General features: G+C 47.3%; 2 protein-coding genes across 2 annotated transcripts in view; one reads left to right on the forward strand and one right to left on the reverse strand.

Moving 5' to 3' along the window:
• Positions 1 to 14104, forward strand: part of LOC128412303 (zinc finger and SCAN domain-containing protein 31-like) — a 275497-nt gene that overhangs the window by 127723 nt on the left and 133670 nt on the right. The gene's annotated exons all lie outside the window — the stretch shown is intronic.
• Positions 959 to 12291, reverse strand: LOC128412065 (zinc finger protein 883-like). Its single transcript, XM_053384913.1, has 4 exons — positions 12189 to 12291; positions 11834 to 11916; positions 9763 to 9889; positions 959 to 3212 (listed from the first exon to the last, which is right to left on the reverse strand). Exons 1-4 carry the CDS (start codon positions 12265 to 12267, stop codon positions 1873 to 1875), a joined length of 1629 nt encoding a protein of 542 aa, XP_053240888.1. The 5' UTR covers positions 12268 to 12291; the 3' UTR covers positions 959 to 1872.

Consider the following 14104-nt stretch of genomic DNA (forward strand, 5'->3'; position numbering starts at 1 on the left):
TTTGTTAGAGTCAGATTTAATGTGTTCCCCTCAAATGTGCTGAGCAATAGATTTTCTAACGGTAAAACCTCTGTTTTATGCGCATGTGACAACAAATCAATAGAATCCCTTTATCATATCTCGTTTAATTGTCCTTTATATATTGTTCCCCGATCAAGGATTCTGAGTTCAATCATTTTGGAAACTGTTGCTAAACCACCTGAATTGCATCTGGCCTATCTACTCCAGGACATTGACTCTTATAGAACATTACAGGTTGCCAGATTCCTGAATTCAGTTCTTTCATATAAAAGACTTCATGGAATGCTGCATGACTATTAAAAATCTAGTAAACTCTATCCACCATCTTTATATTCAAGGCCACAATATGGTATATCTAGAGATTGTATGTAACATGAAGGAGATTATGCGTTGAAATATTTTAGTTGATATTTTAGAATGTAAAATGCTATTTTATTTATTGATTGGTTTTACCTTGTGGGCTTATAGCCGAATAAAGTATTATCTATCTATGTATCTTCTCCCTGCTTTTGCAGGAGGTGGGGGAATTTCTGCACCCGATCCTTAGCCTCAGGCATCATCTGAACCAAGTCTGGGGCCTGATCCTGAAGAGTCCCAGTCTGCACAGGTTCCCCTGCAACAAGCACCAGCTGAGCCGAGTCAGGGGCCTGAGCCTGCCCTGACTCCAGATGCAGGGATTACCTCATTGCCTTCAGCTGAGCCATCGCTTACAGCTGCTCCACTACCAGTTTGGTCAGGGGAGGCTGAGGTGGCCCCTCGGTCTAGTAACCCACTGACATCTCCCAAGCTGCAGAGACTAAGGTCTGAGAGGAGAGACCTGAGTACTCGCAGGAGAAATACTCAACCTTCGGGCGAAACAGGGAGGTGAGTTGCCGGGGGATCAGGACCGGCCACTACCCTGACGGAGAGCAGGAACAAAATGCTGCAGCCAGTAACATGGTTACTTAGAGGTGTTTATTATTTACAGCAGACTCTACAAGTTACTATATACAAGAACAGATACAGATCTTAACTAGCTCTCTCTTAACAAACTCCAAACGACTCTCTTCTCTCAGAACAACACACACTCCAGTCAGTAAGGTCCTAAGTCATGATGCCTGTGTGAGTTCTCATCCAATGGTAAAGCTGTATCCAAGGTTTCATATCTCCAGGCAGAATTACTCCCCTCTACTCAGTCATCCTTGGCCTTCGGCCAACTCTTAATTGACTCTGTGTGAAGCTGCACAAAATGGCACGTAGTCAAAAATACCAACAGCAGTCCCCTGATTAACAAAGTTTCTAACTCCATCCAAAAAAAGAAAAGAAAGAGATTTGTCTGGCTTTCCTTGTTTTTGAGAAAGCCATGCTTTCAACCTGTATGTTTATGTTGTGAACCACTGTGAAATCCTCAGATGATGGGCACATAATTTTTAAAAATGATAATAAGAAGGATATTGGCAAGCTGGAACATGTGCAAATGAAGGCGACCAAGATGTTCTTATTTTATTTATGCATTTAATTAATATCTATACCACCCTATACCAGGGGTGCCAACTTGAATAAAATATAGGAGGGGTTTAGTAAGCCTCTCCTCACATAATAAATAACATGATGTGGTGCATGCATGCATGCCATTTCAATGGCAATGCCTATCAACTTGGGGGTGCCCCCCTCAAATATTTTATTCGGGGGGGGGGACCTGTGGGCCTTTAAGAGTTGGCGCCTATTCCCTACACCCACAGGTCTCAGGACGGTTACAACATTAAAACACAAGATACACATCTGTAACCCCACTCCCCACCAAATTTTTAAAAGGCATTAGATGTCAATCAGCCAAAGGCCTGGTTAAAAAGGTGCCTATTTGACAGACTCCTAAAGCTGTATAATAGTTTTTCTGACCTCTGAATGAATTCTTTGATGGGAAGTGAGAAGGGAGCTCTGACTGAAGCTCTTTCCACATTCCAGGCACTGATAGGGTTTCTCCACTGTATGAATTCTCTGATGCCTAGTGAGATCGGAGCTCTTCCTGAAGCTCTTTCCACATTCTGCACACTGATAGGGTTTCTCCCCTGTATGAATTCTTTGATGGGATGTGAGATTGGAGCTCTTACTGAAGCTCTTTCCACATTCTGCACACTGATAGGGTTTCTCCCCTGTATGAATTCTTTGATGGGAATTGAGAGAGGAGCTTGTACTGAGGTTCTTTCCACATTCAACACACTGATAGGGTTTCGTCCTATGAATTCTTTGATGGAAAGTGAAATTGGAGCTCTTCCTGAAGCTCATTCCACATTCCAGGCACTGATAGGGTTTCTCCCCTGTATGAATTCTTTGATGGGATGTGAGATCGGTGCTCCAACTGAAGCTCTTTCCACATTCCAGGCACTGATAGGGTTTCTCCCCTGTATGGATTCTCTGATGGGAAGTGAGATCGGAGCTCCTCCTGAAGCTTTTTGCACATTCCATGCACTGATAGGGTTTCTCCCCTGTATGAATTTTTTGATGGGAAGTGAGATTGGAGCTCTTACTGAAGCTCTTTCCACATTCTGCACACTGATAGAGTATTTGCCCTGTATGAATTCTTTGATGGGAAATGAGATCGGTTCTCCTACTGAAGCTCTTTCCACATTCCACACACTGATAGGGTTTCTCTCCTGTATGAATTCTCTGATGGGAAGTGAGATTGGAGCTCGTACTGAAACTCTTTCCACATGCCACACACTGATAGGGTTTCTCTCCTGTATGAATTCTCTGATGGGAAGTGAGTTTGTAGCTTTCAGTGAAGCTCTTTCCACATTCCAAACACTGATAGGGTTTCTCCCCTGTATGAATTCTCTGATGCTTAGTGAGATTGGTTCTTTTACTGAAGCTCTTTCCACATTCCACACACGGATAGGGTTTCTCTCTTGTATGAATTCTTTGATGGGAAGTGAGAGAAGAGATCTTACTGAAGCTCTTTCCGCATTCCACACACTGATAGGGTTTCTCTCCTGTATGAATTCTCTGATGGAAAGTGAGATTGCGGCTGTGGCTGAAGCCCTTTCCACATTCCATGGACTGATAGGGTTTCTTTTCAACGATAATTCTTTGTTGGAAAGTGTAATGGAAGCTCTGACTGCAGCTCTCCCCACACTCCAAATTTTTACCTGGCTTCACCTCTCTGAGGATTTTGTTGTGGTCACCCTTGTTCTCGATTTCCAATTCATCACAATCTGCAATGCAGACAAAAACGGGTTACAGCCTCAGGAACAAATGGAAAAGAACTGCAGGGAATTGGGGAGGGGGATGTTCATTACCTTTGTTGTTTGTCATTAACCAATATATTCATTATTAGACTCTGATGGGTTGTTGAATGTTGCTTGGTTTGATATACATTAGTGGTCAAAATTGTCGAAGCCTTTTGGAAAAAAGTGTTTTTCAGAGGTTTGATGGCTTATAACACCACTTCTTTTGGAGTAATATCATAAAATCATATATAAATGGAAAGATAATTCAATCAAGAATGTAATGCAACTAAGTTTGTTCAATTATCTGTATTCTATCAAAACGTATAGCCAAATAACTAGAAAAACGAAGTACAACTTGCTTAGGTTTTCTCAGCGTGTTATGTGATTGCTATTGTTGATTGTTTTTTTGTGTTTTTTCATTTAGTGAGTTTCTATAATATAATAAAATTAAAGAAATGGCACAAAGAGTTGACTGTTCACCCAGAAAGCGATGTAAAATAGCCAATGTGGTGTAGTGGTTAAGAGCGGTAGTCTCTTAATCTGGTGAACCGGGTTCGCTTCCCCACTCCTCCACATGCAGCTGCTGGGTGACCTTGGGCCAGTCACACTTCTTTGAAGTCTCTCAGCCCCACTCACCTCACAGAGTGTTTGTTGTGGGGGAGGGAGGGAAAGGAGAATGTTAACCGCTTTGAGACTCCTAAGGGTAGTAATAAAGTGGGATATCAAATCCAAACTCCTCCTCCTCCTCCTCCTCTTCTTCTTCTTCTTCTTCTATTAAGTGAACAAAGCTACACTTATGAAGAAATTAGAAGAAGATTTTGGGAAACATAACCAAAGCTGGCATTCCTATATTTTTGAAGAGCTATAAGGAGACTCAGTCACTACAAAATCAGACTGCTAAAGGCAGGAAAAGGTGCACAACAGCAAGTGATGATTGAAGAATGAAGAGACCGTGCCTACGTGACAGAAGAAAATCATTTGGGTGTATACAAGATGACATGGCGCAATGTAATGTGAAGTTGAGTGCAAGGACTGATCTAAATGCTAGAATTCTAAGGAAAAAGCCATTGTTATCTCTCAAGCAAAGGTTGAAAAGATTAAACTGGGCTACAACCCATGGTAACTGGACAGTGGAACAATGGGGCAGTGCTATTTGGAGTGATGAGACCCAAATCTCCTTGCTTGGTAGTGATGGCATGAAATACGCGAGGAGAAGAATCGGAGAAGATTTATATCCTACAGTGGAACCTTGGATTATGTACCATCCTCCTTACGAACGCTTCGGGTAACGAGCTCCACTAACCTGGAAGTAGGTCTCCTGGTAGCGAACTTTGCCCCGGGATGTGAGCGAAAGCGCGTCTCAGGATAAAAACGGATTCGGGTTAAGAATGGACCTCCGGAACGGATTAAGTTCTTAACCTGAGGTACCACTGTATTTCTAAATAAACCTCAACTACTAAAACTGCCAGCGTTCCACGTCTTGTGTGAGGGAAGTGCTATACCTGACAACATAACACCGGTCTTGAAAGACCTACATTGGCTCCCAGTACATTTCTGGGCACAATTCAAAGTGTTGGTGCTGACCTTTAAAGCCCTAAACAGCCTGGGCCCAGTATCCCTGAATGAGCATCTCCACCCCCACCATTCAACCTCGATACTGTGGTCCAGCTACGAGGGCCTTCTGGCATTTCCCTCAATGCAAGAAGCCAAGTTACAGGGAACCAGGCAGAGGGCCTTCTCGGTAGTGGAACCCACCCCACTGAATGCCCTCCAATCAGATGTCAAGGAAATAAACAACTATCAGACTTTTAGAAGACATCTGAAGGCAGCCCTCTTTAGGAAAGCTTTTAATATTTGATGGAATATTGTATTTTGATATTTTTGTTGGAAGTAGCCCAGAGTGGCTGGAGAAACCCAGCTAGATGGGCTGGGTATAAATCAATTATCATCATCATCGTCGTCGTCATCGTCATCATCATCTTAACCAGAGGTACCACTGTACATGTATTACACCTACTGTGAAACACCCAGTTAGTGTGATGAACTGGGGTTGGATGGCAGCAAAAGGTGTGGGCAGAATTTGCATCATGAATGGGAATGTAAATGCCCCAAAATACATAAATGAAATACTTGAGCCCAAACTGAAGCGTTCCACATGTGATCTTTCCCCAGATACTGAAGCATTTACATATATTTATATAAATATTTACTGATTTATTTTTATTTTATATTTCCACAGGATTCAGCTCCATGTCATGTTGCTGCTGTGTGCAAACAGTGGTTTCAAGATAATCATATTCCACTCCTGGAATGGCCTGGGAATAGCCCAGACCTTAACCCAATCTTTGCAGCCGACTAAAGAAACTTGTTAGTTAGAACCAACCCAGCAATTAATAGAGGCAATAATTCAATTTTGGTTTCATATTATTATAGCTGCAGAAATTAAAAAAAACCTGGTTCACTCCATGGGAGGACGTTGCAAGGTCATAATTAAAGTTACCAAACCAAGTATTAGTGGACATGGTGAGAATTTCTGCACATCTCCTTTTTTCTATGTGTTTCCCATCTCTTCTTTATGACTGATGTTCTAAAAAATACTCCTTCATAAACGTTAATCCAGGAAGATTGTTCTTTCAGGGCTCTACCATCGCCATCGATCCCCGGCATTGAATGTGTTGGCCTAGTGTGGGGCTCCGAGGTGAGCTTGGCTGTCTGGCTGGTGTACCGGCCACCTAGCGCACCAGCAGCCACCCTGTCAGGCCTGCTGGAGACAGTGGCTGGCTGGGCCTTGGAGTTCCCTAACCTATTGGTATTGGGGGACTTCAACATCCATGCTGATGCCACTCCTTCCTCACAGGCTCTGGACCTGGTGTCTTCCATGGCGACACTAGGGCTCTCCCGGTTTGTTTCGGGCCCCACACATCAAGCAGGCCACACGCTGGATTTGATCTTTGGCGCCGGTATAGATGTGATCATGTCTCCTTCGATGAAGGTGCCATGGTCTGATCACTACGCTCTGAAAGCCAGGACTGACTTTCCACCCCCACCCTGCTTAGGCGGCGAGCTGATTTGGGCTCGCCCGCAGAGGCTGATGGACCCTGATAGATTCCTCCAAGCCTTGCGGGACCTTGCTCCCCCTGGCGACTCATTGACTGAGCTAGTTGAGGACTGGAATATCCAGCTCCTGGCAGCCATCGATGAGATCGCACCTAAGCGCCCTCTGCGACCCCGCAGAAACCGGGCTCCCTGGTTTATTGAGGAGCTCTGGAAAATGAAGCGGGACCTCAGACGGCTAGAGCGAGTATGGCAGGGTGACCGTGACGGAGCCTCAAGAACATCTTATAGGGTTTTTATGAAAACCTACAAGATGGCAGTGAAGGCCGCTAAGAAGTCTTACTTCTTGGCTTCCATTGCATCCGCTAGCTCTCACCCGGTGAAATTATTTAGTATAATTAGGTCCTTAATGTCCCTGGAGGGACAGCCAAATTTAAATAACAATTTGACACACAGTGGTGAGGCATTTGCAAGTTTTTTTGAGGAGAAGGTCCTGTTGCTCCGCCGTGACCTCCTTGCCAATTTGGATACAATAACGGAACTGGAGGCCCCTTGACTGTCCTCGGGTCCAGTATTGGACCACTTTGACCGGATATCCCCAGCCAATGTGGACAGACTCCTCCGATCTGGAAAGCCCACCACCTGTCCTCTTGACCTGTACGCATCCTGGCTGATTAGATCGTGTCCAGACGAGGTGCGGGCCCCCCTAGGGGATATCATCAATTTGTCCCTTGGCACTGGGACATTCCCAGGGGAACTGAAGGAGGCAGTGGTGCACCCGCTTTTAAAGAAAACATCATTAGATCCCTTAGATCTATCCAATTACCGCCCGGTTTCGAATCTTCCATTCCTGGGTAAGGTGATTGAGAGAGCAGTTGCTGAACAGCTTGGTAGGTTTCTGGATGAAACATTGGCTCTGGATCCACTCCAGTCTGGCTTCCGCGCTGGTCATGGGACCGAGACGGCTCTGGTCGCCCTAACAGATGGTCTCCATAGGCAGTTGGATCGAGGCGGGTTGGGGCTGCTGATTCTTCTAGACCTGTCAGCAGCCTTCGACATGGTCGATCATGAACTCCTGGACCACCACCTTGCCGACGTGGGGATCCAGGGCACAGTCCTTCAATGGCTGCGCTCGTTTCTCTCTGGTTGGGGACAGAGGGTGGCGCTTGGGGGGGAATTGTCATCGCGCCACTCCTTGGTGTGTGGAGTGCCACAGGGTGCGATACTCTCCCCGATGCTTTTCAACATCTTTATGCACCCCCCTCGTCCAGCTTGTCCAGAGTTTTGGGTTGGGCTGCCATCAGTATGCTGATGACACCCAACTCTATCTGTTGATGGATGGCCATCCTGACTCGGCCCCAGACACACTGACCAGATGTTTGGAAGCTGTGGCTGGATGGTTACGTGGGAGCCGGTTGAAGCTAAATCCTTCGAAGACACAGGTCCTTTGGCTGGGTCGAGACAATATGGGATTGGGGGGGGGCTCCCATCTCTTGCGGGGGCGTAGTTAGTGCCAGCACCGTCCGTTAAGAGTTTGGGTGTAATCTTCGACACCTCCCTTTCCATGGAGGCACAGATTGCAGCTATAACAAAGGCGGCATTTTTTCATCTCCGCCAAGCTAAGCAGTTGGCTCCTTACCTTTCTCACCCTGACCTAGCCACTGTGATCCACGTGACAGTCACCTCCAGACTGGATTATTGTAACTCACTCTATGTGGGGCTGCCCTTGAGGCTGACCCAGAAACTCCAGCGGGTGCAGAATGCCGCGGCGAGACTCCTTACAGGGTCCTCACTGCGGGATCACATTCGCCCAGTGCTACAACAGCTGCACTGACTCCCAGTGGAGTACAGGATCAGGTTTAAGGTGCTGGTTTTGACCTTTAAAGCCCTATATGGCCTAGGACCCTCGTACCTACGGGACCGCCTCTCCTGGTATGTCCCACGGAGGACCTTACGGTCTTAAAAAAAAAACATCTTGGAGGTCCTGGGCCACAGAGAGGTTAGGCTGGCCTCAACCAGAGCCAGGGCTTTTTCGGCTGTGGCTCCAATCTGGTGGAATGCTCTGTCACAAGAGACTAGGGCCCTGCAGGTCTTGACATCTTTCCGCAGGGCCTGCTAGATGGAGCTGTTCCACCAGGCCTTTGGCCAGGGCACAGCCTGACCCCCTCCTTTGGCAATCCCCACAGAACTCTAGCCAATGGTTGCCATTACTCTGATTTGATTTAATTTGATTTTAGAATGAACTGATTTTAGAATGTTATAGCATTTTACTGTTGTTAGCCACTCTGAGCCCAGCTTCTGCTGGGGAGGGCGGGATATAAATAATATATTATTATAATTATTATTATTGCATTACATTCTTCATTAAATAATTTTTCCATTGATATAGAATTTTATGGTACTATTCCCCAAAAAAGTGGTGTTATGAGCCATCAAACCTCAGATATACACTTTTCCCAAAAGGCTTCCACAATTTTGGCCACTAGTGTAAGTTGTTCATTTTAAAGTTAATGTACTTTTTATATGGGATCAGATTGTTATTATTTATGTTTTATGTTTATGTATGTGTTGGAAGCCACCCAGAGCGGCTGGGGCAACCCAGACAGATGGGCAGGGTATAAATAAAAATTATTACTATTACTATCACTGATACTACTACCTGAGATTCAATAAGCCTGGCTCTTCTCTGGGACGGATTGTTTGGCCCAGTCATGGCATCCCCTCCATCTCCAATGTCAGGCATCTCTTTGGTCAACCCAAGACTGACAGCAGCAAAATCAAAAACAGAAAACCTGACAGAAGCTACTTATCTTTCCTAACAACTCTGAAGCTGACATTTAAGATGCCTGGGCAGTTCAGATCAGCCCAATCGTGGTAGAAGGAGGCAGAACTGGAGGAAGATTGTTCACAGAAAAGAACTGTAATTTACTGTTTATTGTGAGGGTGTTAGGTTCCCAGGTGTTGGAGGTGTTAGGATCTTTATCTCACCAGCTGGTCAGCAAGTAGCACTATGGTTGTTTATATCATGTGAGTGTCTGAGAGCGTGAGACAGGGAGTCTCAGTACTGTTGAGTACTGCGACAGAAGTTACTTTCACTTCTGTGTGAGATGTTGTTCTGTACTGCTGCTGAGAGAGAGAGAGCGGACATGCTGGTGGGTTCTCTGTATATATGGACTGTAAATAAAGTAGTTTATAGCTACTGATTGTCTTTTTCGTCTGCAATGAGATGCCAGAAGACGAGTGTACTCCTCTCAGGAGGGAGGGGTCGCTTATCACTGGTCTCTCTGGACTGAGGAAGATTTACAGCCAGAGAGAGACCACCGGAGAGACACCCCAGTGTCTTGGGAAGGTGGTGGCCTTCCTGGGCATTTTTCCAACAGTAGGGGGCGCTGTTGAGCTCTGTGAAAATATATGAGGTTTGTCACATAGAGGTATTTTTTGAATTTCCAGGCAGATATGACGTTCCCACACGGAGGCTTACCAAGAGAGGCCACGATCCCACGATTCTCCTCCATGACGTCCTTATGCAGAGCTCTCTGGTCAGGATCCAGCAACGCCCACTCCTCGTCCGTGAAATGAACAGCGACATCTTCAAAGCACACTGGGCCCTGAAAGAAAAAGGGAAATGTCGTCCTCTGAGACAGCAGAAATATGATCTGCTACAGAAAACTGCCTATTAATTGCTGTGTTGTTTCAATAGGATAGCTTTGCTGCACATTTTGATGATGATGGTGATGATGATGATTTATTTATACCCCACCCATCTGGCTGGGTTTCCCCAGCCACTCTGGTGGCTTTCAACAAAGCAATAAAAGCAGAATAAAACATCAAATAATAAAAACTTCCCTAAACAGGGCTGCCTTCAGATGTCTTCTAAAAGTCAGATAGTTGTTTATTTCCTTGACATCTTATGGGAGGGGGTTTCACAGGGCGGGTGCCACTACCGAGAAGGCCCTTTGCCTGATTCCCTGTAACTTGGCTTTGGGCAGTGAGGGAACCGCCAGAAGGCCCTCGGAGCTGGATCTCCATGTCTGGGCAGAATGATGGGGGTGGAGACACTCCTTCAGGTCTACTGGGCCAAGGCCATTTAGGGCTTTCAAGGTCAGCACCAAACGGACTGGGAGCCAATGCAGGTTTTTCACAACCGGTGTTATATGGTCTTGGTGGCCTCTTCTAGTCACCACTAGTCCAGCTGCCACATTCTGGATTAGTTGTAGTTTCCAGGTCACCTTCAAAGGTAGCCCCATGTAGAGTGCATTGCATAACTAGAGCATGCACCACTCTGGCGAGACAGTACGCAGGCAGGAAGGGTATCATCCTATGGACCAGATGGAGCTGGTAGACAGCTGCCCTGGATACAGCATTGACCTGTGCCTCCATGGACAGCTGTGAGTCCAAAATGACTCCCAGGCTGTGCACCTGGTCTTTTAGGGGCAGTTACGCCATTCAGGACCAGGGAGTCCACCCTACACAAACATTCCAGTTTCCCCGATGGAAGGATCCACTTTCTCCTCTCCTTGTGTGCTGTTCTGGGGAGGTTCCTTCCCAATGCCCTAGAGCCAAACTCAAGGGGTTCATGGGGGCATGGAGAGGGGGAGGAATGGGGGGCAGGCCCCATTTTCCAGCGGATGGGGCTGGTTAGGTGAATCCAGGCCGCTATTTGTTCTCATTTGTGCACTGCTTAGAAGCCTATTCAGTGATCAATCTAGAAATAAAATAAGCCTAGTTTGGATGGCCATCTGTCTTGGATGATCTAGCTGAGACTCCAGCAATGCAGGGGGTTGGACTTGATGACCCTTGGGATCCCTTTCAACTCTAGGATTCCATGAAAACTGAAACTACAGATGAACCCTACTGGCGATATTCAGAAGGCTGGTGTCACAGAGTTATCTGGGCAGGATTTCCCACAGTTCACAGCTGGAGTTAACTCTTTATCAGCAAGAACACGATATTCACAGACTTGGCTGAGTTTCGGGCCTCAAGAGAACAGCAGCTCATTCCCTGAGCCTCTTCCTCAACGAAATCAGTTGCAAAGAGTGAAGGCTCCCGGCTCCCCACAGCTTTCTAAGTTCCCTCCTCTCTCAAGCTTCTTGCAAGCAATTGAACAGTGCGCCAGTGTGCAGCCTGCCTTTGCTCCTCCATTGTCAGACGTCTCCTGGCTCTGAGAGACAAGCAGGGAGGGTGGCTTCTGGCAGAAGGAGAGGGAGCTCCCAGTGGCTCCTCCTTCTACTGACTCACCTCTGCCTCTCAACCTTCCTCTCCCACTCGCTTCCTCCCTCTTCTGCCTCTGATTCTGCACTGCATTCTGCCACAGAGTCTCCCAGCTCACTAAGCCCTGTTACCCCTTCAGCTTCTGACATCTCCTCTTCCCAGGCTTCTCCCTCTTCTCCCTCTGTCCGCTCATCCTTCCTCCACCTTCACTCCTTCGGCTCTGAGCCGTCTTCCCTTCCTGGTTCCCCGGCTGCTTCCTCCCACCATTCCTCTGTGCCCAACCAGTCCATGACATTGCTCCATCCCTCAGCCTCTGTCCCCACAAGGCAGCTTCTCCTGACCTGATCTGGTTCAACAGCCGCTGCTTCCCTTCTGCCCCCATGAAAAGACGGATCAGGAGGTTTTGCCAGCATCATTCTGTCTCCTGCAAGAGAAAAAAGGTAAGCAGGATGCCAGGAGTGCCTGCTTCTCTCACAGGTGAAAGAGGGCATCTCTAACTACAGATGGACCTGCTGAGAGTATTTGGAGGTTTGTGACCATTTCATGTTAGTTGTGCAAAAATACTTCTCACTTCCTTTGGACCCTTGGTCCCAACTGTGCCCCCCCCAAAAAAAAACCCAAGATGAAAACAACCCACAGATTAGTTGGGAAAGCAACAGAATAGACCAAACAGAGAAAAACCACCTTCCCCCTTACCCAGTGGCCACTCTCTGGTGTCCAACGGAGGCCTCTCTGCCTCACAGGAACCCAGGTCCATTTCTGCAAAATGATCCATTCCCTGAAAGAGCAACAAGGATTCAAAACAGAGAATGGATGGTGAGAAATGTTAGAAAGAGAATGACAAAGACTTAAAGGATGTTAGATCTCATTCCATGGATGTCTTCCCAGAAAAAGGATGGACCGTCAATAGAGGAATGTGAGATGTTCTCTGTCCTGTTTGAAGCCCCTTGGGAGTATCCAGAGGAAAGTCTCTCTCACCTGCTTTCTCTCTTCCTGCTTTCTCTCTTCTGCCTGACTCAGGAGGAAACCTTCAGCCAGGGCCACCGCCTGGGAACTGGTCTCCGCTCCACAGTCCCTCACCCAGCTCTTCATCTCTGGTGGAAGGACAGCCAGGAACTGCTCCAAGATCACCAGGTCCAGCATCTCAGCTTTTGTGTGCTTTTCTGGCTTTAACCACTGGTGGCAAAGGTGGTAGAGTCGCCTGCAAACCTCTCGGGGTCCTTTGGCCTCCTGGCAGCAGAAATGCTTCAACTGCTAGCTCTGCACCTCTGAGCGGAGGGTGTCCTCCTCACCCAGGATCTTCTGCACAGAGTTTTCCCAGAATCCCCCACTGCTCCCAGGTTGGATGGCATGGCCTCTTCCTGCTTCAGGCCCATCTGAGTCTTGCTCATCCATCTGTGCTCTCAGGAAGCCTCTGAGAGATCGGAAGGAACCTTTTGGTCTTCTGCAAAGTTCTGTCTGTCTTAGTGCGAAGCTCTAGCAAATCCTACAAAGCAAATACATTGTTCTGTTACAGAATTTGCAGGTCAGGAGAAGAAACGGGATCCCTGAACAAGCATGGATGAGTCTTGCCAGGAATCAGGACTCGACGGCACCAGAGCCCAAACCATGAGAGATCTTCTTTATAAAGAGGAGTAGAAAGCAGCCTCTAGCCCTCCTAGAAGGAAGATTGCAATGCAAAATGTGAGGCAACTGAAGGGATTTCTGGGAGATGAATCAGCCTGGTTGCTCCTGCCTTCCAGTCAATGCATGAAGTCAGAACTGACTGATAAGGGAGTCATTTGTATCTTGTGGAAAATGGATGCTTGGCTCTGGTGGGGGTCCTCACCCGGGGGTCCTCAGGAGTTGCTCTCCCCCCACCCCCACTTCAGGGCACATTTCTCCCCTGCTTCTGTCTCCTTTTCTTGCACTTGGACTCTCTGCCGCTCTCAAGACAGAATTCTGGGGTGGGGTCCGTTTTTCTTCACCCTGTATCTAGTCAACCCCCTGAGGGCCAAGTGGACAGGGTCCAAAGACATTTCCCTTGAAATTTAGGCGTCCAATTTATTATTATTATTCTGTTAGCCAGCTTAACACACACACAGCCATTGATGCCCAGGTCCCTGGAGGCTCAGGGAGTAGCAGGGCCCATTTCCGGCTGCTTTTCCAGCAACAACCCCTTTGGGAGAGAGAGGATGTGGTCCTGGGATGCCATGCTCTGGGTGCGAGGGGATTGCTGCAGTGGCCTCTGTGGGGAGCTGCCCTGGGAGACACTGGGAAACTGGTCCCCAATGCAGCAACCAGACTACGGGCTGGGATCCCTCTCTTTATTCCTGGCCTCTCTTTACTGCCTTTTTTCCCTTCCTCCCAGTGGTTATTTTTTTTTTGGGGGGGTGTCTAGTCCACCTCCTCGTCCAGCTTTGGAAAACCATTTGCAGATGTTTCCTCTCTTGTGCAATGACGCTGAGCGACGTCACAAAGAGTTAAATCCTAAAGACTCCTTTGTTTAAAGAAGGGAGATTTTTTCTGAAAGGGGGGGGGGTGGAGGGTCAAATGAGTTTGGGATCCTCTGATCTCCAGGAAGGAGAGCGTGGCAGACCTGGCCCCTCCCTGGCAGGACCCTCTCCTCCCTG

The sequence above is a fragment of the Podarcis raffonei genome, chromosome 4 (genome assembly GCF_027172205.1).
Source record: "Podarcis raffonei isolate rPodRaf1 chromosome 4, rPodRaf1.pri, whole genome shotgun sequence".
NCBI lineage: Eukaryota > Metazoa > Chordata > Lepidosauria > Squamata > Lacertidae > Podarcis > Podarcis raffonei.